Here is a 26,393-nt window from a genome sequence, read left to right as displayed (position 1 = left end):
GAAACTGTTCATGCAAGTGGTTGTAAGTAGTCTACCTTTCCTCCTGAACCACAATTCTGATAGTTTACAAGCTAAAGAAAGGCCAATTGTTTCTCTTTCCACAGATGCTACCTGGCCTGCTGAGTCTTGTCGGCACATGTTGCTTTTATTGTTGGATTTTCATTTGATAAGAGTATTACAGAGATGGGTTTAGGCAGGGAAATAGATTTGAGGCATGGATAGCAGAATGCCATGAGAATTGGACAGTTTACCCCTGACTCTGTTCTCCTTGGATTTGTTGAAGATGATTTGGTTGAGTTAATGTGCCCCAAAAAAAGTGATTCATAACTCTCGCATAGCAGAATGATTATAATTTTACTTGGTGATGAACTTATTTAAGAATTTATGAAAAAACTGGGGGAAGAAAAAAAACTAGCTGTACTACCTAATTTTTACCTCGAGCATTCCCCAAAGCATTTATCTTCCTAATAATTCAAAATTGGTTAGTTGAAGGGGTTTAAGTTAATTTAAGTTAAACACTGAATTCCGACGCTGCAGACTTAAACTGTTTAATCAAATTTGTGATGCAAAAACTGAATTACAATTATTAATTGTAAGCTTCCCAGATGCCATTAACTCAAATGAAGATTCCAGTGTACCATAAAAAACTTTAATATGTATCTTAAAGGAGAAGATTTGCTTCATCTTCCATATCTTTACTGAATCCTTGTTTCAGATGCTATGTGCAACTGCGCAAAGGAGAACTGCATTTCCAACGTGTTAATGTTGGTGAAGCTGGTGAACCGCTGGGCTTGACCCCAAACCTGATTTACTTGTCGGATGGTAACACAAGTGTACACAAGGAAGCAGAAAATGGATCCTTTACCATCATCACAAAGAAAAATTGTTACTTGTAAGTTGCTTTCATGTCATTTGAATGAATCTTATGTTGGCGACTGTCATTTTCTGCTGTGAACTTCCAAGGACAAAATTCTACTTTGAGCCATGTTTGATCCCACTAAAGCTCACAGCACAGAAATTGTAAAATACTTACTGCAGAACAGACACAACAGATTTAGTCCTACCTGTTATCGCTGATTTTAACTCCATTTTTCTTGTCCCTGACATACTAGTGCCTTCTGAAAAAAGAAAAAGGTTTCTGCACTATATCTGTTAAGAAGATGCAAATCTGTTAATCATAACGGAAGCCCAACACTGCTTCTTTAGAAGATTGAGGGGATTCAGAATTTTGATGAATGACCTCTTGAACTGCTACAGGTGTATGGTAGAGAGCATATTGACCAGTTGCATCACAACTTGGTTCAGCAACTCAAACACCCCAGAATGAAGGAGATTAGAAAAAGCTGTGAATATTGCCCGGTCCATCATAGGTCCTGATCACCTGACCATCAAGGTGATCTATAGGATGCGCTGTCTCAAAAAGACAGGCAGCATCATCAAGGACCCACACCACTCTGGCAAAGCACTCAATTTTCTCCTGCCATTCGGAAGAAGGTATAGGAGTCTGAAAACTGTAACTTCCAGGTTCAGGAACAGTGTCTTCCCAATAACCATCGGACTATTGAACACCACCAACTGTAACAAAACTACAAATTGCCTTGCACTTGGGACTTTGGGCATTGTTTAGATTTTGCTCTATATTGGATTTTTTGTTTATTAATTTATTGTTTGCTTATTATATTATTGAGCGCTGTGTACTGCTGCAAATAAGGATTTCATTGCTTTGTTTTGGTACGTGTGACAATAAAACACTCTTGGCTCTCTTAACTCTTGTTACAGGAATTAGAATTGGCTTCTTAAGGGTTTATCGCAGGCAAATGGGACTACCTTAGATGGGGCATTTGATCTAGTTAGGCCAAAGGGCCTATTTCTGTGCTGTATGATACTGACTCTATCTGTCCATTTTTGGACAGAAACATTCAATGCTGTGGGGATTATATTATATCACTTTGATTAGACTTCTGTCATACTAGTATTTTGGGTCACAAGAAATCTAATCCTCTTATTAAAGCCTTATACATCTCTTCCTCTCTTCTAAAAGCTTCTGTCACAGGATAGTGTCAGTTCTCAACTGACATGGATTAACTGGTGTTTCTCCCCTCTTCCAACTCCACAGTGAATTTTCAACTTGAATCGATAATGCTTGTTAAAGACTGCAACCGTTCATCTTGTTTCAATTACAATACCTTACAATTAAAGCCATATCTATTTCTCCTTATTGTTATGTCCAAGAGGCATTTCATTACATTTGTATATTTTGCATCCATTAAGCCTACCAACAATTGGTGAGATCCAATTTAAGGTGGAAAAAGCAGGGGCTGGGTGAATTATGTTAAACACACTTTCAAACACTAATATGCCAACAAACTATTTTGATGTACCACTGAATTTTTAAGCTCTAATGCTCACGAGGAAGTCTGTTGTATAATAACATGCGCTTGAAAGTTAGATCCGTTTCTTTTTAAGAAAGGAAAGATAAATGTTGTGCCATGCCACATAGAATTTGCCATGAATCAGAATTCTTATTCTACTCAATGACAAAAATATAAGGCCACTTTATGAACACATTAAATAATCCATCTGGTGGCGTTTGAAACTGACAAATCTAGTTTTATTTTAGCTTTAATAATGTGTAACCTTGATTATGGAGTATCTTTTGTTCCCGAGCCAGAAAATTCAAGCCTTACTTAAGAGAATTAAGTGCATAACCTAGGAGGACACTCCTCTTCAGCACTGAGTGCATGTTGCACTGTCTGGAATTACATTTTGCAGAACTGATGTTAAACTGAGGATTGTAAAACATGCACCTGTATCTGTTCTGCCTGTTTGTCTTTCTATGTGATTATGTGACTGTCTTGTATATTCTGGTTCATTCTTCTCCCTTTTCCTTTTCCCCCCCTCTGTTCTCTACCTGTTTCCTTTCTTTATTGGCGTGCATTAAAAAGGTGAACCATCAGGTTTTATTTTGTAAAGAAAACCTTGCTCGCCATGGCAACAAAGCAACTAAAGTATGGTGTTGCATTGCAGAACGACTTAATGCAAAAACTAAATTACTTAGGCTCTTGCTCAGTGCTCCATTAGAAGAACATTTTGTAGATGTGATTACCCAGTTATAGGATATCATTACCTTTCAGAGCGTACAAAGTCAACCACCAAAATGATTCTGTAGAATTTATTCAGATATTATTTTTGAACAAGTCTTTGTTAAAAATTGGACGTTGACTTGCAGAACTTATTTGTACAATAAATATATATTTCCATATTTAAACAAACCATATAGAATGGAATGTGTAAATCTTACCCTGCCTATATCTTTGCACTGAAATCTATTATAGCTTAAAGACTGCTTACTGCCTTTAAAGTAGGATGCCCAATGAGTCCACTATTTCAAGAGATAAGAAATTATTAGACTTATTTTTACAAATTGACCCAAAGCCAAAAGAAAGGGCAAAATGTTGTTTATTTTGTAGTAATGAGATGATTGATAACTGCACCACCTTCAAAATGTCATTGTCTCCTATGGGAATAAATAAGCAGCTAGTTCATGAACTCTCCATTCTTCTGAGTGTGTCAGCTCAATGAATACAAGTTATTGCAAAAGAGTTCTGAAATTTGAGGACACATTGGGATTTGAGTCAAAAGTAGGAGCTTGAAAGTTATCTTTCCTGGAAAGAGTTTAATATTCGCATCTCAGTAAATAACTGGAGTTGCCCCAGGAACCTCTTGCCTGTCATCTGCATCTTTCTTTGTTCAGCAAACAATTGGAGCAACATGACAACACATGGAATGAGTGTTTGTAGTCTCATTGGTGTTGATTTTCATTTGATCTGAACAATTGAGTCTTGGGCTGGTCACATTCTTTTCAATGGGGGGACACCAAGCTAGTACTTTGACGGAAGCTTATTGAGTGTGGAGAACTGGGATTTGGGTTGTGCCCATACTGATCTGGTCACAGTCAAAGTGCCTGGCACAGGAGGGGGATGAATCCCAGCCGGCTTTCCTGAATGGGTGGGCACGAGGCTGGAAACTTTTTTTCATAGATCCAGATCTCTCCCAGGAGTATAAAACAGCAAGAGGCCCTTTATAAGGTGCCTGTGGTGATCACACAAATGATTGCTTTTTATGCTCTGTATTGGGGCTGCAGAGTGTGTGAGACACTTTAGGACCTATGCAGTCTAATTTATGCATTCTGTTCTTACCAAAACACTCTTAGCTGTCCCAGGATCCCAGTGAAATAACAGATGTACCTTTAAGGAGGTTTATATAACATAAGCGGCATAAATAAGATGAATAGTCACTGTTTGTTCCCAGGGTAGGCGAGTCTAAAACCAGAAGGCGTAGATTGAAGGGGAGAGATTTAAAAGGGATCGGAGGGGTAACTTTTTCATACAGATGGTGGTGCATTTAGGGAATCAGCTGCCAGAGGCAATGGTGGATGTGGGTACAATAGTGACAGTTAAAAACAATGTGCATAAATAGGAAACAGATGGATGAATATGAGCCAGGCACATACAAGGGGGAATAGACCAGTCAGATCTATTATATCTATTTTTGAAAGATTTAACTCTGAAATGTAGGCTTTGTTCTCTGGTCCTGCACTCCCAAAGACGGGAAATAGTTTATTTCTAGGGACTGATTAGTACGAGTTTCAGGGGTTATGGGGAGAAGGCAGGAGATGGTGGGAGGGAGGGATAGATCAGCCATGGGAATGGCAGAGCAGATTTGATGGGCCGAATGATCTAATTCTGCACCTATAACGTATGAAACTTATGACTCTGTTAGTCCCCCATCATGTGTTGGAAACTTGCATCAAATGATCTATTTATCTAGGATAAACAGCAGAGCTTTGGGTAACAGCTCACAATTTAACCCTAAATTCAGTCTGTAGTCCATCCAAGACCAACATAATGTATTTAATATTTGATACCCAGAATTGGAGTCTAAACTCTAGTTATGAGTTAAGCAGAAATTTGAATGTAATTTCTCTCCATCAGGTCTAATGGTCATTGGTCATATATTTGGACATATATTTCTTTCAATATATATTCACAGTAGTGCCACCAATGCCATGATGTTCCCATTTCTAAAACAGTGTAGCTAAATGTGAAACTAGTGTTGTCTTATATACTTTAATGAAGGATATATATACTTTTCTGGTTAATTTTTGACGTGCATAATAATTCAATGGCATTGTTTCAATCTTAGACTTCGAATACCAGTTACTGACCAGTTGAAAAGCACAGGAGATTTAATATTGCACCGGGATGAATGGATAGATGCAATTGATAAGTGTTGTTTGCATTGGAAGAGATTATCTCAAGCACAGTTTTTTGGTGAGAATACCTTGTTTGAGGTTATGCCAGCTACACCATCCAGAAAGGAGCCTGCTGAACATCTCTCATTAAAACAACTGGACGTACTTCAAAACCAGATGTGGGATAAAGGAGAAGAAAAAGAAGAAGGAAAAAACACTTCCCCAGCTGAGAAATCCCCTTTCCAAACAGTGCCTATTTCTCCCAGACCTCTGCGCATCCCAATGCCACCTTTACCTCCTGTTCCATACCAGAGACCTGTCATACCTCCTCCGCTCCGAGCTCAAAATTCAAGTGGTATCATGAGGAAGACAAAACCATTCCACTGGGAAAAGGTTGCTGCAGAAATGGTAAGTGCTTTAAGCAACTGTATTACCTTTTATTCCATTATCGTTGTTTGGACTGATAGTCAATGTCAGCACTAGTCTCCGACTTGTTTGACTGTCCTCCTGATTAAATTTTACTTTGTATTTCTCGTTGTCACCTTCCCCTAGCTAACAATAATCTATTCTACATTTTTCTTGAGCTTCATCCCCTTTGATCTCTTGTTTTCATACTTTACCCTCCCATATCTCTCGGATCCCTCCCACCTGACTCTCAGTCTGAAGAAGGATCTCGACCCAAAACATCACCCATTCCTTCTCTCCAGGGATGCTGCCTGTCCTGCTGAGTTACTCCAGCATTTAATGCAACCCAGAAATTGGCCATTTGACCCATCAATACCATGCTAGAAAGCAATTTAAGCAATCCTTTCTCCCTCCCCCCCCCCCCCCCCCCCCCCCCCCCAACCTCTTTATTTCCCTGTATCATTGCAACTTAATCTCACACATACCCATGAACTCCCTTAGATTTTTGTTTTGCCATTAACTTATGTTGGTGGCAATTTCCAGCAGCCAGTAACCTATTGACATTTCCTTGGGATGTGGGAGGAAGGGAGACAGTTCACACAGTCACACAATGTGCAGAGACGGCACCCGAGGCCAGGATCAAAACCAGGTACCTCGAGCTGTGAAGTAGCTGCACTAACAGCTGTGTCGTTGTGCAGCCCACACCACAAATGAAACATTTCTCCAGCAATTTAATTTTCTTTTTATGTTTTTAAAGTTATTTTGGAGATGGGGGTGTAGGTGGGAGGTCTGGTAAGAGGCAGAAATCAAACTGTATTTAAAAAAAATAAGCTGCTAAAATAAATGTATCCAGATTCTCATCACACTTCTGAAAATGTTTTAAAAATGCACACACGGAAACATTTTTGGCTTTGTATAAAATAACAAGTGATTACTGGGGGGCATTGAATACAAGTAATTTGAGCATCATTTGAATATATCAAGAACTATTGACCCGCCTCAGAATATTAATAGCGAATGGGTACATGAAGATAGATTAAGATATAGGAGGCCATTTAGCATAATGATTCTATTTTGGCCCAGGCAGCTCTTGGCGAATTTATGTTTCCTGTTTTCCAACCACCCATGTACCTTCCACAAAGATAATTTTTCAGAAGAATAGAATGCCTTTTATTGTCATTCAAACAACTTGGTTTGAACGAAATTGCATTTTCTACAGTTTTTACATTACAAAAAACCCAAGACCCACACTTAACACAGTTTACATAAACATCCATCACAGTGAGTCTCCAACACCTCCTCACTGTGATGGAAGGCAAAGTCTTATCTCTTCCCTTTGTTCTTCTCCCGCGGTTCAGCAGTCCAACTGCAGCATCAGGGCGAACTGGGGCTCCGATGTTAAGCCCCCGGCGGACAATGGTAAGTCCTGTGGCCATTTAAGCCACGCGGGGCGATGAAAGGCCCCGCTCCATGTCCTTTAAACCCCGCGATTCCAGCGGGAGAAGTTGCCGTTGCGGGAGCTCCGAAGAGCGGCCTCCCACCAGGGAACTGTGAGCTCCCGATGTTACCGTCCACCGGGCCTGCAGCTGGAGCCCCCGAAGCTCCGAAGTCGGGTTGCAGCCGCACGCCACCACAGCTCCTCCCGCTCCGAAGACGGCCAGCTCCATGATGTCAGGTCCGCAGGCTCCGTGATTGGAGTCCTCGGGTTAGTCCGGGCCAGAGGCCGCCGCCGGCTCCTCGATGTTAGGCCCAACGACATCAGAGACCCGACAGGGAAAAAGTCGGGTCCCTGTACAGGGAAGAGATTAAACGGTTTCCCCAACAGACCCCCTCCCCCCCACCACCCCCACATATACACAGCTAAAAAATAAATAAAAACTAGCTCAAGACATACATTTAACAAGACAAAAATGAAAAAGACAGACGACTGTAGTCGAGACGTTGCCGTTAGACGCCGCCACACTCAGTAGCCAAGCAACTTACGGACTAACATGACTTGGGTAAATACAAAAAGATGGAGTGACTCAGTGGGACAGGCTGCATCTCTGGGGAGAAGGAATGGGTGACGTTTCAGGTCGAACCAGCATCTGCAGTTCCTTCCTAAACATGACTTTGGGTTATGGTAGGAAATTGGAGAGTACAAGGGCAACCCACATGTTGGCAGAAAGGATGTAAACTCCACACACTGGGCTCAGGAAGTCAGTGTTAAACCCAGCTTGTTGGAACTGTGAAACATCACCTGCAATGCCAGTGTGCTGCCCAAATAAACACCACTTAGAACCATTATCTCCCCACACCATGGAACAAACACAGACATTTTTGTCCGTATTGGTTAGTGGCTTATATGCCCATTTTTTCTCCCAAAATCATGGATAAATGTAAGCATCCTTTTGATCTTGTGCAGTAAATAACCAATGAAAAATTGATATTGCATATGTAAGCTGGATGTAAAAAAAATAATCAGAAATCCATTTTGTATAAACCATGCCATTGTGCATATCACAAAGGTAAGTCTACTAATGTATCATGTATTGCCGGAATGAAATAATTAATGATGGCTGACATTATGCAACAGAAGAATTTTAATCAAATAGTTTTAAATAAATCTTGTAGTTGGATGCTTGCATTTAGAATTGAACTAGGTTGTGATTTTTCAAATAGCAGAAGTTTTAAGGTCGTCAGATTTACTGAACTTAATTGTCCATATGACCCACATGTTATACATGTAAATGCGCTGTGTCGAGTGTTGTAGGCACTGTTTACTGCCTGCAAGTTGTACCACATTGTTTATCACAGTATTGATAATGCAGTATTTTAAGGAAGTCGTGACTTGTTTTGCTTCATTGATATTTCCAGAGCAAACCCTACCTGTACCTCAGCAGCAGTCAAATGTTTCAAACATCTGAGCTTCCATTTATTAATTTCAATAGTGAATATAAGAAAGGTACATGAACTTAGTGAGAGATTACATGTGGGAATATTTGTTCCTCTTGTTGAGCTACAGTTATTGAAGGTATGCCTTTCCTGAAAGCTGTAATATAATAGCAGGGTGTGTGGGTTGGGTGAATGTAACTTCACAAGATATTGGCATTAATCCGAGTGATATCAATCTGGCTGTGGGACTCACAAATTTGAGGTAATGGTAAAAGGCGCATGGCTGAACTTCGTAAAGAATCAATGTACTGAGATATGTACCATGACTTTGCTAATGTGAGAAGAGTATTTCCTGTTTCATCACAGCTTTTTAGAATTCTGTTTCTATACAAGATGTACTATTAATATTGTTGGTGAAATATATATAGCAGCTTTGTTTGTTACAGATGCATGGATATGTATATCACACCATGTACAAAGAGACATTTACAGTATGTGTTTTAGGTGATGGCAGAAAATGAGCAAAAGTGACAGAAAAGCAAAGTTGGAAATGAACAAAAAAAAAAAACAGGAGAAAAGAAAACTGCTGGAGGAATCTAGCAGGTCAGGCAGCATCCGTGGAGGGAATGGACATGATGTCTTGGGTTGGGACCCTTCGTCAGATTGAGGGAGTAGAGGGAGGTAGCTGGTAGAAAGCCATGAGGGGTAAGGCTGAGGCAAGAGTGGCAAGTGGATCCAAGTCGAAAGGTTGGTTGGCAGATGAGTCAAGTGGGGGAGAGAGAAGGCTTGGAGATAGTAACCATGGCTAAAGAGTGTGGAGATAAGTAACCAAGTGGTGAAAAACAGAAAGCAGGAGATGTTCAGCTGGATAGGCAGCATCCACGGAGAGAAGATGTTCTGCTTTTTTTGTGGACCAAATGGAACTTGGTTATTATCACTGTTCAGATAATTATTTTCCTTTTATTTCAGATATCAAGATCTATTTGGGGACAGAGTTCTGCACAAGAATTGCAATTAAATTATCCAAGTCTCTTAGATCAGTTCGCTGCCCAAGAAATGGTGATCCATTCAGTCAATGAATTTTCCACTCATCAGGTTATTCTTCTGAATCAAAAAGTTGCTCAGAACTTCAGTAAGTGTAGTATTGCATAATTTACTAAACAATTCCTAGTTTATGTTTTTTTAATTGTACGGTGAGTAAAACAGTTCCCAGCTGTTATTATTGCTGTGATGAAATATTGTTCTTACTATTATTTTTTTGAGTTGGTGGTGAAGTGGACCCATGTCAATATTGTGCAAGTTATCGGCTGCCTGTTTTGCATTTCAGTCAAGTCAAGTCACTTTTATTTCTATAGCACATTTAAAAAACAACTCTCGTTGACCAAAGTGCTTTACACTGGTGGAGGTACTAACGTTATACAACATTGGTTCATGGATTAAGTACATACATAAATACATACATATAGCCCTCCCTCAGAGGACGTCAAGAAAGGCTTGAGAGTAAAGATGAGTTTTAAGTCTCGACTAAAAAGAGTCGATGGAGAGGGCAGTTCTGATGGGAAGAGGGATGCTGTTCCATAGTCCAGGAGCTGCAACCGCAAAGGCACGGTCGCCCCTGAACTCATGCCTAGACCGCGGGATGTTCAGTAACCCCAAGTTGGCCAATCTGACGGTCCTGGAGGTGGTGTGGTGGGTAAGCAGACTTTTGATGTAGGTGGGGGCAAGCCCTTTTAGGCAAATGAGACCATTGAACCAAATACCATGCTGATTTATTTAGAGATTTCTTCGTCTTGCTTATGTCTTACCAAGTAATTTTATGTAACTCTTTTATGTCATAAGCTATTTTGAAGAGATAACTGGGTTAGTGGGATTAGCAGCAAATAGGACCAAGGTGGCTGAAGTTAGGAGAGTGGGCAAAGAAGTTGCAGGGAAGGAATAGGAATACTTTAATGTCTACATGTGACTAGGCACAGTGAAATGTTTTGCTTGCATACACAATATATACAAATACCAGCCACCTATGGTGCTAACAAAGTTATAAAACATGCCGGCTCCCCCATGTCAGGTCCCCATTGTCCCTTGTTCTCCCCCACCTCCCTCACAGCGGTCCCCACACGCCGGGTCTTCCATTGTTCTTCCCCTCCCCCCCTCACGGGGGTCCCCCACACCTGAGTAAAATGTGCAATCAGGCACTTTGGTAGTAGGAATAAAGGTAAATACATGGGCAAAGGATTCAGAAATCAAAGGTGCAAAAGGACTTTGCAGATCGAATTGATAGTAAGGTAGGCAAATGTAATGTTAGCATTAATTTCAAAAGGACTAGAATATAAAAGCAAGGATCTAATGCTGAGGCCTTATAAGGCATTGGTCAGACCGCATTTGGAGTAATGTGAGCAATTTGGGCCTCCTATCTGAGGAGGGATGTGTTAACATTAGAACGGGTCCAGAGGAGTCTTTACGAGAATGATCCAAGGGATGATTGGGTTAATGTATGATGTGTGTTTGACGGTTCTGGGACTGTACTTGCTGCGGTATAGAAGGGTGAGGGGAAATCCTATTGAAACTTGCTGAATAATGATATCCCTGGATAGTGGACTTTGTGAGGATGTTTTCACTAGTGGGAGTGTCTAGGATCAAAGGGCACAGTGTCAGAATAAAAATGTCTTAATCCAGATGGTGTTGAATCTGTGGAATTCATTGACACAGACGTCTGTATAGGTCACCTTTTGGTATTTTTAATGCGGAGATTGTGGGTTCTTATATGTAAGGCTATTAAAGGTTGTGGGGTGAAGGTTGGAGAATGGGGTTGAGAGGAAAAGATAGAACAACCATGATTGAATAGCAGAGGAGACTTAGTGGGCCAAATGGCCTAATTCTGCTTCAATGTCTTATGAATCTATAAAGACCTTGCAATGTGGTGGGGCAGTTGGCGAAGGGATGCATTGGTTAGGGCAGAGGTTGTAGAAGCAAAGAAGATTGTTAAGGCGGTTTGATGTAAGGGAAGGGATGAAGATGGGGATGTGGATTTCTAAAAATAACGAGTCAGGAAAAAAAAGTTGTCAATACAAGTAATAATGTCTATTTCTTAAATTGAGATGTAATAATGCTTTCTAGATTTATTATAATTTGAAGAGAAACGGGAAAGCTAATTTGTTGCAGGTGGAATGCAGTTTGTGAGGAAGTTGTGATTAAAAAGGCAAGAAAATGGTGATGAAATGTTAAAATATTTTGACTATTTTCTTCCTTTAATTTTACCCTCTTAACCTTGATGGCGGGGAGTTCACCAATAACATTGTCGACTGCCTCTCTCGAAATAGCAAAGAATTACCAACTTATTCTTTATTATACAATCTAAATTGAAAATCTGAATTTAAAATCTGTGCTGGACTGAATTATTAATGAAGAAGATTAATTAATTTAAGAATAGACGAGTTGGCCATTGGATGATGTATGTGTGTGGGAGAAAGATTTTTCAATGGCAAAGCAATGAACCAAGATGTATCTGAAGTACCAGAAATTATGTGGCTGCAGGAATGAACATTGCATGATAAAACAACAGCAAATAAAAATGGCATTATCATATTTTTATTGTGGAGAAAGCATTAATCTACCAAGACTTTTCAAATCGATGTTAATAGCTCATTTAAAAAAAATGTTTGTTTAAAATTTGTAATGTGTGATATAGTTTCTGTTCAGATAATTGTATTAAGCACTGATTGATTCATTCTATTCATGAGAAAGGTTGACCAAATAGTGGAAACTTAGTATTTGTGCAAGTTCACTCCATGTAAAAATAGTAAACTGCCTTGGGATGCCTTTCTGATCTCAGCATATAATAAAATTTTGAATTAAGCAAAGAATTAGGGTGCAACAGAGTGAGAATTGAGAATTTGCTTTGACAATATTGAACAATGAGAAATTTAAATGTCTCAGATGATGCATTGTGTGGATAAGTTAACCCCTTGTCTAATAATGATTTAACATTTGTTGTCCACCTCAGATGCCATTGATCTTTGAATGGCTCATTCAGAGACATGGCATAGTAGTGGGGGACCCTCCCTTCCATTGACTCCATTTACACCTCATGCTGCCTCTGCAAAGCCACCAGTGTAATCAAGGACAATTCGCACCCCGACCTCTTCCATCAGGCAAGAGGTATAGAAGTGTGAAAATGCACACCACCAGATTCAGGGACAGTTCTTTCCCAACTGCTATCAGGTAACTGAACCATCCTACCAACAACTAGAGAGCAGTCCTGAGCTACCCCATTGGAGACTCTTGGTCTATCTTTGATAGTTCATTACTGGACTTTATCTTGCACTAAACCTAATTCTCTTTATCATGTATCTGTACACTGTGGATTACTCGATTTTAATCATATATTGGCATACCGCTGACTGATTAGCATGCAGCAAAAGCTTTTCACTGTACACATGACAATAAACTGAACTCAGAAAATCAAACAAGTATTGTCATTGAGCAACAACAAGCCATTTCAACATTATGAATACCTGACATGTAAAATAGCTGGCTTCCACAATTCGAAATAAAGGACTAACATAAAAATGAATATATATACCGTAACTGACCATATGAGCAAAGTAGTTGACCTTGATAATATTGTTGTCTCAGTGATTGTTATGATTTCTAAAGAATGGAATTGAGAAGCATTAAGTTGTAGAGAGCTGCCGAGCAGGCAGCATGTGGCGGTTGTGTGGGTTTGAAGTACTGAAGAGGTGTCAAAATTAGTGTTATGATCAAGCACACCAAAATAATTAATGAATTAAATCTATATGCTTGTCACGTTGCCATATTTATCATCCACAAGTTGCACTTGATCTCTGTTTAAGATGCAGAATATTTGTGTATTTGTATGTTTATTCCACTTATTTCTGCCCTTGGCTACCACACCATGTTACTGTGTTCGGATGAGTAATCCAAAGGTAAAATAATGAGATATTGGGGAAAAACTGAAATAAAAAATAAAAGATGCAGGAAAACCTCAGCAGATCAGACAGCTCCATTAGAGCGAGAAACAGAGTTAACATTTTGGGTCGATGACCTTTCATCAGAACACTGAGTCTTTCTGTGGAAGGTTAACTCTTCTCTCCACGATTGCTGCCTGATGTGCTGAATATTTGGGGAATTAGGTGTTTTTTTATTTTTGATAATCCAAAGAATCCTTGAAGCATGAATTACAATCCTACCAAGGCAGTTAGAGAATGTACATTCAGCTAATTAAATAAATCTTGAATACAATGCCAGTATCAATAACATTGACCACAAAGCTACAAGGCTATTGTTACAATTCCATCACTGCTTACCTTTACAGATGAAAAACTGTTATTCTTGCAGCCTGGGAATGTAATTTTCCCTTAGCTGCCCTCTTGTGGTTAGAGGTGAGTTGAGTGATTTCTTGCAAGGTTTAAACAAGTGCAGTGCCAAGGGGGCTGACTGAAATGAAATCTTTACCAACTGATTGAAAGACTCTCCAGAGTAATATCCAGTGCAAATGAAGATGCCAGTAGTCGTTGTAACTTTGATCATGGCCCCAAATATTGCTGTTGGAGCACTTTCATATGAACATCACGAGTGGGAGTGAAAGTAGGCATCTTGTGCAAGCTCTATCACTCAATAAGATCATGGCAGATCATTGACTTGATGCTACCTTACTGCACTATACCCTGTAATTCTCAATTCCCTTTAATATCTAAAAATGTACTGTTCTGTTTCTTGAACTTGGTAACTGATATCCATAGCACTATTAGTTGAAAAATGCCTGATCTTTGTCCCAAATGTCAGGCCCCTATTATACAACATGATCCCTGATTCTGGGAGCCCTTATCATGATAAATGTCATCCATTTTACCAAGCCCATAAGGATTCATAATTTATTCTTCCCATGCATCCCTTGTGATGAGGTGTTTTGAGAGGTCAGTTATGACACATATCACCTGCCTTAGTAAGGACCCGGATCCAGTTCAATCGCCTTTCGCCACAATAGATCAATGGGAGATGCGAGCACACTGATTCTCCACTCTGCACTGGATCACTTTTGTACATTGTCATCATCATCCTCTCCAAACTTCTCAAACTCGGAGAACTGTGTCCCTGCTCATTCCTATGTAATTGTTACTTGACATCCTCATCAACAAACCACAATCAATACAAATTAGCACCAACACTTCCTTCTTGATAACCATCAACACAGGAGCACCTCACGACTCGGTGCCCTGTTCTACTCTCTCCATACCCACGACTGTGTAGCCAGACAGCTCGAACACCATCTTTAATTTCACCGATGATACCAATGAATAACAGGTGACAATGAATCAGAGTACAGGAGGGAGAATGATAACATGATTGAATAGTGCCCAAACAATAATAATTCTTTCAACGTTAGCAAGACCAAGGAGATGAGTGCTGACTTCAGGAGGGGAAATCCAGTGATCTACTTTCCTACCTTCATCAATGGGATGGCAAAGGAAAGAGTCAACATCTTCAATTTCCTGCGTTTGCATATCTCTCAACATCTGTCCTGGGCCCAGTACATCAATGCAATCACAAAGACAGCTCATTAACACATCAACTTCCTAAGAAGATTGAGGAGATTTGGTATGTTGATGAAACGTCTAGAGGTGTAGGTGTAGGATAGAGAGCATACTGACTGGTTGCATCACAGCCTGGTTTGGCATCTAGAATGGCCAGCAATGAAGGAGACTACAGAGAATGGTGGACACTGCCAGTCCCATCACAAGTACTGACCTCCCCACCATCAAAGATCGATATGATTATCTGTGTGTTGTTGTTATTGTTGTATTTACAGACCTGTTAAGCTGCAGCAAGTATGAATTTCATTGTTTCATTGGTGGTATATAGGACAAACACTCTTGTCTCTTGGCCTCAATAAAGGCTGATGCGGAAGATGTTCATAATGACTACATCATGCTCAGTACCAACTAATGGACCTCAGGCAATGAATCAAACCATTTCTCCCTGTAATATTGTTACATTCAGATTTAGGCGGTTAGATGGTAAATCACAATAGTTGAACACAAATGCTTAGTGATAGCTATCTTCAAAGCTATACATCAAATCTATATTTATTATGTTATTTTGTTCTTGACATTCAAGGGCATTACCATCATCAAAATAGCTACAATCAACATCCTAAAGATCATTACTGACAGTTGAATCAGCCACTGATACCCTGGCTTCAAGGCAGTTCAAGAGATGGGACATTCTGTGGAGAGGAATTAATTTCCTGACATCCTAAAGTTGTTCTGAAGAGTAGTGGAATCATCTTATCTTGGTCAAGTGCAACTACAGTGTAACTCGAGTCTCAATGGCATCCCGAACAAAACAGCCTACTTAATTGATATATCTTAAACATTCACTCCCTCCTTTAATAATGTACATGGCCGGAGCATTGCCCCTTGACTTCTTTATTTGTACCTCGCAAAAGCTACAGTTTCTATTACAAAGGAGCATCAGGGCAACCGATGCATAGGGATAAATATTAAAGACACAGATTGCTGGAGTAGCGCAGTGGGCAGGCAGCATCTCGGGTCAACATGGATAGGTGACATTTCAGAACACGTTCTCTGGTGAAAACACTGAGTGCTGGAGTAGCTCAGCAGATCAGGCAGCATCTCAGGAGAACATGTCCTGAAACATCACTTATCCATGTTCTCCTGAGATGCTGCTTGACCCACTTGACCAAGACTTTAAGTTCAACATTCTCAAGCATGATATTGAAACATGGATTGCATGTTTCTGATTTCCATTTACAATGCACATTAAAAAGAAGCACTATGTGCAGAGAAGTATTCTTGCATTGCTATTTATTGGCCCTCAACAACAATCCTTTACAAACATGCTGAGATAATCTCTCCTCAAACAGCTGTTTAACATCAAATAACATTCTAAGACTATGCCTTTAGCCTATCTCTGAAATCTGGCAGTCACGTAATCTCTTTTTAAAATGTTCCAGAATATAGTCCAGTCATTTTTTAAAAGCTGGGATAAAAGATACCCAACATAGGGAAAAAAAGAATCTTATTTGACCTAATTAAATAAAAATGTGAAGAGAGTGAAAGTTTAAGATTGATCTTTCATGAAAGTTGATCGTGGAAGTTGACCGTGTTGGCGTTCCTCTTTACATCGCCACTGCTAACTATATAGAGTACACTTACGTCAAGCTTTGACATTTTGTGGTCAACATCTGTGTGCCTTCTAGCAGTTTAATAAATTTAGTTTAGTTTAGAGACACAGTGCAGAAACAGGATCTTCGGCCCACTGAGTCCGCATCAACCAGCGATCCCCCGCATGTTAACACTATCCTACGCACACATTTATACCAAGCCAATTAACCCTCAAACCTGTATGTCTTTGGAGTGTCGGAGAAAACCAAAGATCACAGAGAAAACCCACACAGGTCACGGGGAGAACATACAATCTCCATACAGCCAAGCAAACATGATCAGGATCTAATCCGAGATGCTGCCTGCCCACTGGCGCTGTAAGGCAGAAGCTCCACTGCTGCACGACCATGCCAACCCTTGACCGTATTCCATTACAATCTCGAGCCTCCGCTCTTTATTATTGCCCGCATTGTCCGTGCATTCTCTCTTTCATGTTCATTTGTCCTATTCAGCAAAGTCACTTAGTGCCGCCTTGGTAGCTTTCGGTAATTCACACCATGGTTGTTTGTTTTACAGGGACTGCTGCTTCAAAGTTGTCGATCAATCTGCATGCTTCTCGATAAACATTTTGTCCTCGCCGGATAATGTTCACAGCTTTGGCAACTTTTTCACAAGCCACTCACTGTGTCTCCACCTGATAATTGCTTGTGTTGATTGCTTGCACAAGATAATTGCTTGTGTTCTGTTATCAAAATAAATTTCTCTACAATGTTGCTGAAGTTTCTCAGTCATGATATTACATTTCCTGTGGTCTACTGTTCTCCAAGTTCCCTCTGAACCGCATGAAATGAGTACAGGAAATCTGCCGAAAATAACAGCACATCAGTGCCATGTTTTCCAGTCTCTAACTTTTTTCAGTGCTTTTGTTTCTTGTGCTGCTCATGATTAATCTTCTGAATTGGATTCAGTGTCAGGTGCACCCTGCTGTATCTTATTGCTTGAATCTGAGTTCCAGTTCCAGATAACAGTATTGCAAGACTATGGCTAGACTATTTCATGGCTTGTCCAAAGATATTACACCATTAGTAGCCTCTGTAATATATGGGGCTTCAGATGTTAATTCTGATAGATTAAATGCTATTAAAAGATGGCAATATGCATTCGTTTTTATATTTCATACATCAATAGAGTTGAAGACCTATGTTAGGATTCTTGTCTGTACCCAGACTAGTTTGTTTGAAGTTGGATTAAATACAAACGTATTCACAAACAGTTTAAAATCTCACACCTAGCATTTTCTGCAGTATTTGATTTTGCAGTTACTGTTGTAAAAACCTGCCCATGAATTTACAATCTTGCATCTTGGAGTGGCAAGTGGTTGTCAAATTTTTTTTTGTAGTCTGTTCACATGGGGTGGCACAGCGGTAGAGTTGCTGCCTTACAGAGCCAGTCACCTGGGTTCAACACTGACTACGGATGCTGTCTGTACGAAGTTTGTACATTTTCCCTGTGTTCACGAGGAATTGTTCTGGGTGCTGTGGTTGCCTCTCACATTCCAAAGATGCGTATGTTTTGAGGGTTAATTGGATTCTGTAAATTGCCCCTAGTGTGTAGAATCTGAACCTGGGATGAAGGGTGATTGTGCAGAAACAAGGAACTGCAGATGTTGGTTTACACCAAAGAAAGACACAAAGTGTTGGAGTAACTCAGCATGTCAGGCAGCATCTCCAGAGAAAAGGGAGATTTCTGGTTGAGGTTGAGTCCCTTCTTCAGACTAACAATGGGTGATTGTTGGTCGGTGCAGACACTGTGGGCCGAAGGGCCCGTTTCCACGCTGTACCTCTAAATTAAACTAAACTAAAACATCAGTTACATTTCTTCCACTCTCATCTGTCAGGAAATCACACAGTTAAAAGTCACCTTTTTATTTTCTATGGCCGCATCAGGTCTCTACCACGATATTGTATTTAAACGTTTACTTGCTGATGTTTGACATTAGCAACAGTTTGTTAAGTTTTAGTGTTAGTTTGTGAAGCCTTTCTCCAGAAAAGGTTTGGAAGGGTCTGATATCCTTGCAATGAAGTGTACGCATTTTCTGTCATTTGTCTTTGTATGAGTTGCAGTGTTTTTCCTCAGCCAGGATGTGTGTGATGTCTTGTGCAACTGACTAGGCCTTGCAGTAGACTGACTACATCTTTCTTCAACGTGCCACTGCAGAGATGAATTACAAAAGCTCTTTGCTGTCATGATCCAGCAGAAGTTTGCAATACTTGAATTGTACAAATCCATTTGATTTTTTTCCATTCTGGAATATTGCGGGTACGAGTGAAATATTTCCAAACTGTTTCCAGTGAGAAAGCTGTCCATTATTAATCGTTTATCCACAGTTTTCCTTCTATCCATCTAGGCCCCGTGATCCAGTATCCTATATTTTTACTCTGTTTTGCGGAGTAAATTAATGTGAATAGGGGGATACTACTAGGTGTAACTCCACTCTTTATGCTTTCCTCTCATGGGATTATTCCAATAAAACCATTCATAATTTTGGGAAGAATTTGCACCTAATAAGGCTGCATTGCTTCGATAGTGCATTTATTAATGGACTGTGAACAATCTAAAAGCCTAAATCTGAATGAAAATTGCCATCCTTGCATCTAGTCAGACCTGCACATAATATTGCCTCAGATCTGTTTAGTTTGAATGGAGTAGCTGGTGTTGCACAAAAAAAAGATGAGAGTTTTAAGTCTTTGAAAAAAGAACATTTAGAACTGGTTAATTTGGTTGTTTCAATGGAACCAGCAAAAGAGGTGGAAATATAAACTACAGGATTTGAAAAGAAAACCCAAAGGAAAGCAGGATTTGTCATTTTTCAGCTAATTGATTTGAACTTCCTAATTTATGGACAATGATTGATTGACAATATTTTCTTTTCTTTAAAGACATTTTTCTGAAAAGTTTTCCTGTCAAAGTGAACCAATTGAAAATGAAATTACTCATATTACAAGAAGAGAATGGCGGACTAACAAATGAGCAGATCACTTCATTGCGGAGGTAAGACTGGGGGAGTTAATAATTGAGTCCATTCAGGAATGGCGCGAGAAGGGGAATTGTGAAAAGTGGTTCAGCTACATACTGGTTTGAAGATAAGATTAATTGCTTTAATTACCAAAACTGCAAACCATTGTTGCTGACTTTCCCAATCTTCTTTTAACAATTTAATACCCATGTGTGGAATTATCTAATTGTTCATCAATTGTTCTACAGCCATCTTGGTCTCGCTGGATACATTTTAAATTTTAACTTGAAATATGACCATCCTGGTAAATGTTGCGTACATTGTCCATCACACAAGAACTGTAGCAATGAAGGCAAAATTTGGCAGTCCTTTGAAACAGGCACCAGGGAATGCCATGCACAATTAATGGGTGGTCATGCAAAACAGGCCAGCACTTTAACTGTGTACTTGGCAACAATGGAGTTGAAAGGTACAGTACCCTTAACAATATTTAAAACTGGTCCATGTGCTTACAACTAGCTGGTATTTGAAGGAACAAGGGAGGATCCAGGGAAGAGCAAGGGGACCCAGCATGGGGCGCTCTTTATGGGCGACTATTTGCATGCCTTGGCCCACCGAGACTGCGCCGGCCAACAATCACCCTGCACACTGGTTACTGCACTCTTGGGACAATTTACAGAAGCCAATTAACCTACAAACCTGTGTAGGAAAGAACTTCAGAGGCTGGTTTAAATCGAAGATAGACGCAAAATGCTGGAGTAACTCAGCAGGGCAAGCAGCATCTCTGGAGAGAAGGAATGGGTGACGTTTCGGGTCTAGGTCTTGACCCGAAACATCACCCATTCCTTCTCTCCAGAGATGCTGCTTGTTACTCCAGCATTTTGTGTCAACCTACAAACCTGCACATCTTTGGAATGTGGAAGGAAACTAGATCACCCAGAGAAAACCCACACGGTCACAGGGATATGGGGAGAAGGCAGGGGAATGGGATTAGAAGGCAGAGATCAGCCATGATTGAATGGCGGAGTAGACTCGATGGGCCAAATGGCCTAATTCTACTCCTATAACTTGTGAATTCGGGATGAAGGGGACCATGATGATGGACTGGTGATACATTTGCAAATCAGGAACCCGGAAGGCAACCAGCAGATAATAGTGATCCCAAGCCCTTCTTGGAGCAGAGATCACAGTTTTGAAAGATTTAGTTGGAGTAGCATTGGCAAGTACCTGCCCTATATTTTGTATAAGTCTCATATTACAGCCACAGTGTGCCAGTGGTGGAGGGAATGAGTGCAGAGGGTGATGGAGTGAGGTTCAATGAAATGGACTGCTTTGTCCTGGTCAGTGTTGAGTTTCTCGAGAAATGTTTGTGGTCAAATGAAGATTGTTAAATCAACTCCTCATTTGTGTCATGTGGAAAATGACTTGAGGTGTCAGGAAGTGAGTCACTTGTCCCTTTCTACCCTAAGATCTTTATGTGGCACTGTGTCCAGATCTTTGAGTCACTGACTTTCATGGCTACTGATTTTCATTTCTATCCAAATATGTTCAAGATCTTTCAGTCTATCAGCACATCTCTGCCACCTTCCACTTCACCAAATGGACCCCTAAAGCAGTGTTATTTTACTTTGCAGTCTATTCTGTCCGGTATTGTTCATTATATCTCCAAACTTGCTGCCTTACAGCGCCAGAGACCCTAGCTCGATCCTGACATTGGGTGCTGTCTTTCCATTCTCCCTGTGACCGTGTGGGTTTTCTCTGGGTGATCTAGTTTTCTTCCACATTCCAAAGATGTGCAGGTGTGTAGGTTGACACAAAATGCTGGAGTAACTCAGCGGGACAAGGGCACGGTAGACCAGACTCTGATTCCCTCTCCTCTCCTACCGGTCTTGCTCCTTGCCCGTTGTCACCAGCTCCCTCCTCCCTTCTTCGGGGGACCTGTTGGGACCACCCTCCCCCATCCAGTTTGGTGGCTTGTTCCTGCAGTCTGCTGGATCTTGCATTTCGCCGAGCAAGGGCCACGGCCTGCTGGACGCTCGTGTTGTGTGTGTAACGTTGTGTAATCCGCTGTGTGGCATGGCTCCTGCAGCTGAATAGCTGGCGCTGTGTGCAGGGTACGAGGTGTGGGTGCAGTAAATAGTCTTGGCTTTAATTATGACGACTGCAAAGTTATCAGATCATTGTTGAAGCCCATCTGCTTCACTAAGGACTTTCAACCAAGGACATCTGGTGACCTTTCTTGATCGGGCCCTGGGTGTAATCCCAGACCAACAGCAACTTGGTTGACACAAAAAAAACTGAACACGCTGGAATCACTCTGCAAGTCAGACAGCATCGGTCAAAAATAAAACTATACCTCATCTTCTGTGGGGGTACATTGTAACCTTTCAGACTTGATTATGAATTCTCCAAAATCTGGTAACTTGTATTCTCTGTCAATAATCAGAACTGGTCACTTTTGCAGCAAGCCATCCATTTGTACTGTTGTCTCTTCTTTGTATTCCCTTCCTTTTTTCTCTCTCCATTAGCACACATCGGGACATCTCACACCTCTTTGTTACCCTCTAACCCACCTTGTTAATTAACTCATCACCCCAGCAATCCTGACCACTAACTATCTAAGAAATTCCTTTTGCCTAATCGATCCCTCCCTCCACCTTCACTGCAAACTCAAACTAATTGTTCTCACTTTCCCAGTTCTGTTGAAGGGTCCTGGGCCTGAAAGCGTGACCCTATGAAGTAATCCAGCCACATTATTTGATCAAGGGGAAATGGGGGTGGGGTGAGATTTTGAGTCTGAACCTGTCTACAAGACTGGAGATGAGAGCAGGTAGCTGGTAGAAAGGTGAAGGCAAGAGATGGGAAAGGGAAGGGACTGGAAAGTAATAAGGTGGATCCCCACAATGACAATTCAGTGAAGGATTTTCATCCAAAACATTGTCTGTCCATTCCCTCCACAGATGTTGCCTGATCTGCCGGGTTCCTCCAGCAGTTCGTCAGTTCTTTTTGCTGAACAGTCTAGCGTCTGCCTTCTCTTGTGTCTCCTCTTTATTATCTGCTTGATCTTTCATCTATAATAGCTGGAATAAAATTGCAAGGATACATAATCAAGCACTACAGCAAATGACAAGATAATCTATACCTCAAATAGCTTGACAGAATTTCAGTGAGGAGTTTACGAGATGATCATTTACAGAATGTGGGGCAGTTCAAAAGACACCGATGCCTTCATAATATCTAATGAAAGCTTTAAAGTTAAGGGAAAGTCAAATCTAATCCAGAGGTCGTTTACCACTTGAAAACTGAAGGATGATTCAATCATCCTAAAGCCGTGATTATCCTTCCAAGTGACATGGAATTCATAGTGAAGGAATTATGTCATCTTTACCCTATAGGGCTATTGAGGTGAAGAATGAAAATGTTTCCTTGATGGCAAGGATTTGAAGGAATCCAGTGTTTTGCAGTGCTTCAGAATTGTTTTGAAAAAAAAAGTTTTGTGCATCATTTTCCAAAAATGTCAACAGACCTAGTGAAATAGCTGCAAAATATGCCATTGCTGTATTCTAATGTGAAAAATGCAAATTAATGAACAACAATGACAAACCCGTGAAACAGAAGTGTTTTAATAATCTTACAAAGCTGCTAATGAGTCATTTGGCCTCTAATAAATTTGATCTTTCTCTCTAGCGATGGGATGCATAATAATAGCAGGAAATTATTTAACGTTAATACCACAAAATGATATTGGGTAATTATTGTGCGAAATCGGACACTAGGTAAAGAAGAGATTTCAGATGTGAGTAGAGGGATTAATTTTATCAAATGCTACTTGGAGTGTAAATTCTGTATCAACCATTCAATACACCAGGCAACTCTAAAAGATGATTGACAATTTAAATAAAAATGCACAGAAGTTACGTGAATTATAAAGATCACACAGATTCTGTGAATTCCATAGAACATAAAACCTAGAACACTACAGCATAGGAACAGGGGCACTTCAACTCATAGTGTCTGTGCTGAACATGATGCCAAAATAAACTAATCTCATCTTCTTGCATGTGAAACATGCCCCTCAATGCTCTCTATAGAATAATATTAACAGAGAAAATATCAGCGTTTCAAATTTGTTTGTTTCGAAGAAAACCTGTAGGCCTCTATCTGTAGTTATTTCAGTATTGAGAAACCATTATTAGGTTCACCTAAGCATAATTGCAATGAACTTGTAATAAAATATATACACTTCATAACTATGTATTCCTGTTGAGCTCACACCTGTTGCCAGCTTGATTTGTTATGTTTTTTTGCTTCCAGTCTCCCCAACAATCAGTCTGCAGAAGGGTCCTGACCTGAAATGTCACTTATCTATTTTCTCCAGAGATGTTGCCTGACCTGCTGAGTTACTCCACCATTTTGTGTCTATCTTCTGTACTGAGGCTTGTCATCTTGCACTTGGCATGTGATGGAGGTCTCCATTGTTTGGAAGAGAACCATTCATGTACCTCTGTCACATGAGCACAAAGCAAGGCCAGTCCAACTGCAGGGAAGTTCCTAGTTTCATGCATACACATGGGCGAGTGGGGGGGATATTCAATTTTGTTGCTAATTCTATTCTCATGATGTTGGAAAAAATGCAAGTAATTTTCCAATGTCCAATAAAATATGCAGAACAGGAACAGCAGCAAATAGACATTACACGCAATAATTCCAGGATTATTGTGTCAAAATAAAAACAATCGTACGGAGCCCAGCATCTGCTGGTTGAAATAGGCATTTATTTATGTTCTGGCTTCCAGAGATTGATCAGCTTCTGATCCTAATATGCGAGTGGAAATATGGTAAAGTGTTTGCTCTGTTGAGAGCTGGGCGGTTTGTGTAGCATGCAAGCTGATGCCTGTGGTGGTCTTGACCTGCACTGGTAATGCACTTACCAGTGCTCTTTATGGATACCCCATTAAGCTGGTTCAAGCCTTGCAATGAGAGACCAACCGAGAATACCAAGTGCAGTAGACTTCCATCTTGAGGAAATAGATCATCCCATTGGCAGACTGAATTTGCGTCTGAACAAGAATTTCAATCACATTGCTCAAACATTAAAGAAAAACAAGGCATGACACTAGTTAGCGTCACAACTGTTAATGTTAAGGGTAATGGGGTGAAGGCAGCAGAATGGGGTTGAGAGGGAAGGATGATTGAATGGCAGAGTAGACTCGATGGGCCGAATGGCCTAATTCTGCTCCAAAGACTTAAGAACATCCTATTCTTCACTCAAATAAACCGTGAATTGTTTTTGTAAAGGCATCCTTTTAACATATTTTCCCACTCGCATAATTCACAACAATAACATCACATTCTAATTCTTACAGCTGCGTTTCCTTTCCATGAGACCTGAAGAAAATGATAGGCATAATGATCATGAACTTGCATCACACAATGAAAGATTAATTAGCACTCTCACTACTTTCGACTGGCTGACACCAGTCCACAAAGGAATAGAGAGTGCCATTGAACCCATCTCTTTCAGCTTTTACCCAATTAATTTTTAATGTATGATGTAAACTGAATACATTGAAAGCGCATGAGATATGATTGATATCCCACTTATGAAATAAAATATAATTATTTTTTGACTTTGCTTATGAGTATTCAGATCTACCATGTTATTGGATACAAATCCTATCCTAATATTTTTATTGTACATCTTAAGACCACAGCATGTGGAAGAAAACTTTGTCACCTTCCCCTAGCGAACAAAGATCTATTCTACATTTTCCTTGCTCCACATCCCCTTTGATCTCTCGTTTTCACACCTTACCCTTACATTTCTCCCGATGCTATATTTACTTTAACAAATGCATAAAGAAGTTTGAATATTTTTTAGTAGCAAGTAACTATTACAAGAATGAGTTTTTTTTGAAGCATTGACACTGCATTGACAGCCAAGGTCACTAGATAAAGAGGGGGCATTGCGGAACCGGCTATGAAATTCTTTTCAGCTGCCAAGTGGATGTGATTTGGGACTTGCTTGTCCACTATACATTGCACCCCACCCCAACCCCCCACCACCCAGGCACAAGCCTTTATTATTAGTGACGAGGTAGTCATGGAAGTGGAGGTTGATACCACTCTAACTAGATAATGTTAGAAAATGGATTGTCTTTGGGTCACAGGTGTTCAGCCCTGACAGTAAAATGTATCCTATAGATTCAGAAATGTTTCAAATGTTTCAAGTGACAGTGAAATTATTTGCTTGCATACCTTACCTAACTTACAAAGTTAAAAATCTCTTTCCCCCCCCCCCCCCGGCGCCAGTTCCCCCTTTGTTCTCCCCCTCCCCCCCCTCCCCACTCCCTCACGGCGGTCCCCCCACATCAGGTCCTCCATTGTCCATTGTTCTTGCGTCCAGGGAAAGGTATCGATTGCTACTAGAATGAGAGTCAATTTCACCAACTAGTTTCGTGGAATATTAAGTCCTCCAACAACATACAAAATAAAACTTACAGTCAATCTTTACAGTCAATGCAGAATGCTATAAACTGCCATAATTTTGAGAATCTACCCTCAACCCAATGCTTCACAGCTTCATGTTAGTCATAGCCAAGGTAATTAACAAAATACTTTGTACCTATGATGTTATTGTCCTTTCTTACATATCCTTTCTAACACTGGGAAAGTCCCTTTCTGCTGGTCATCTATTTGC

At 40.3% G+C, this 26,393-nt stretch overlaps 1 protein-coding gene across 1 annotated transcript in view; it reads left to right on the top strand.

Annotated features, from left to right (window-relative positions):
- Positions 1-26,393, top strand: part of LOC116986243 (protein diaphanous homolog 1-like) — a 106,160-nt gene that overhangs the window by 31,909 nt on the left and 47,858 nt on the right. The window contains exons 6-9 of the mRNA XM_033041580.1: positions 716-892; positions 5,206-5,662; positions 9,503-9,665; positions 19,617-19,728. Coding sequence (XP_032897471.1) covers positions 716-892; positions 5,206-5,662; positions 9,503-9,665; positions 19,617-19,728 — 909 coding nt within the window. The remainder of the gene's footprint in view (positions 1-715; positions 893-5,205; positions 5,663-9,502; positions 9,666-19,616; positions 19,729-26,393) is intronic.

Source organism: Amblyraja radiata, chromosome 23 (genome assembly GCF_010909765.2).
Source record: "Amblyraja radiata isolate CabotCenter1 chromosome 23, sAmbRad1.1.pri, whole genome shotgun sequence".
In the NCBI taxonomy this organism is placed as follows: domain Eukaryota; kingdom Metazoa; phylum Chordata; class Chondrichthyes; order Rajiformes; family Rajidae; genus Amblyraja; species Amblyraja radiata.
The sequence above is the reverse complement of the archived record's forward strand: the minus strand, read 5'-3'. Positions and strand labels throughout refer to the sequence as shown.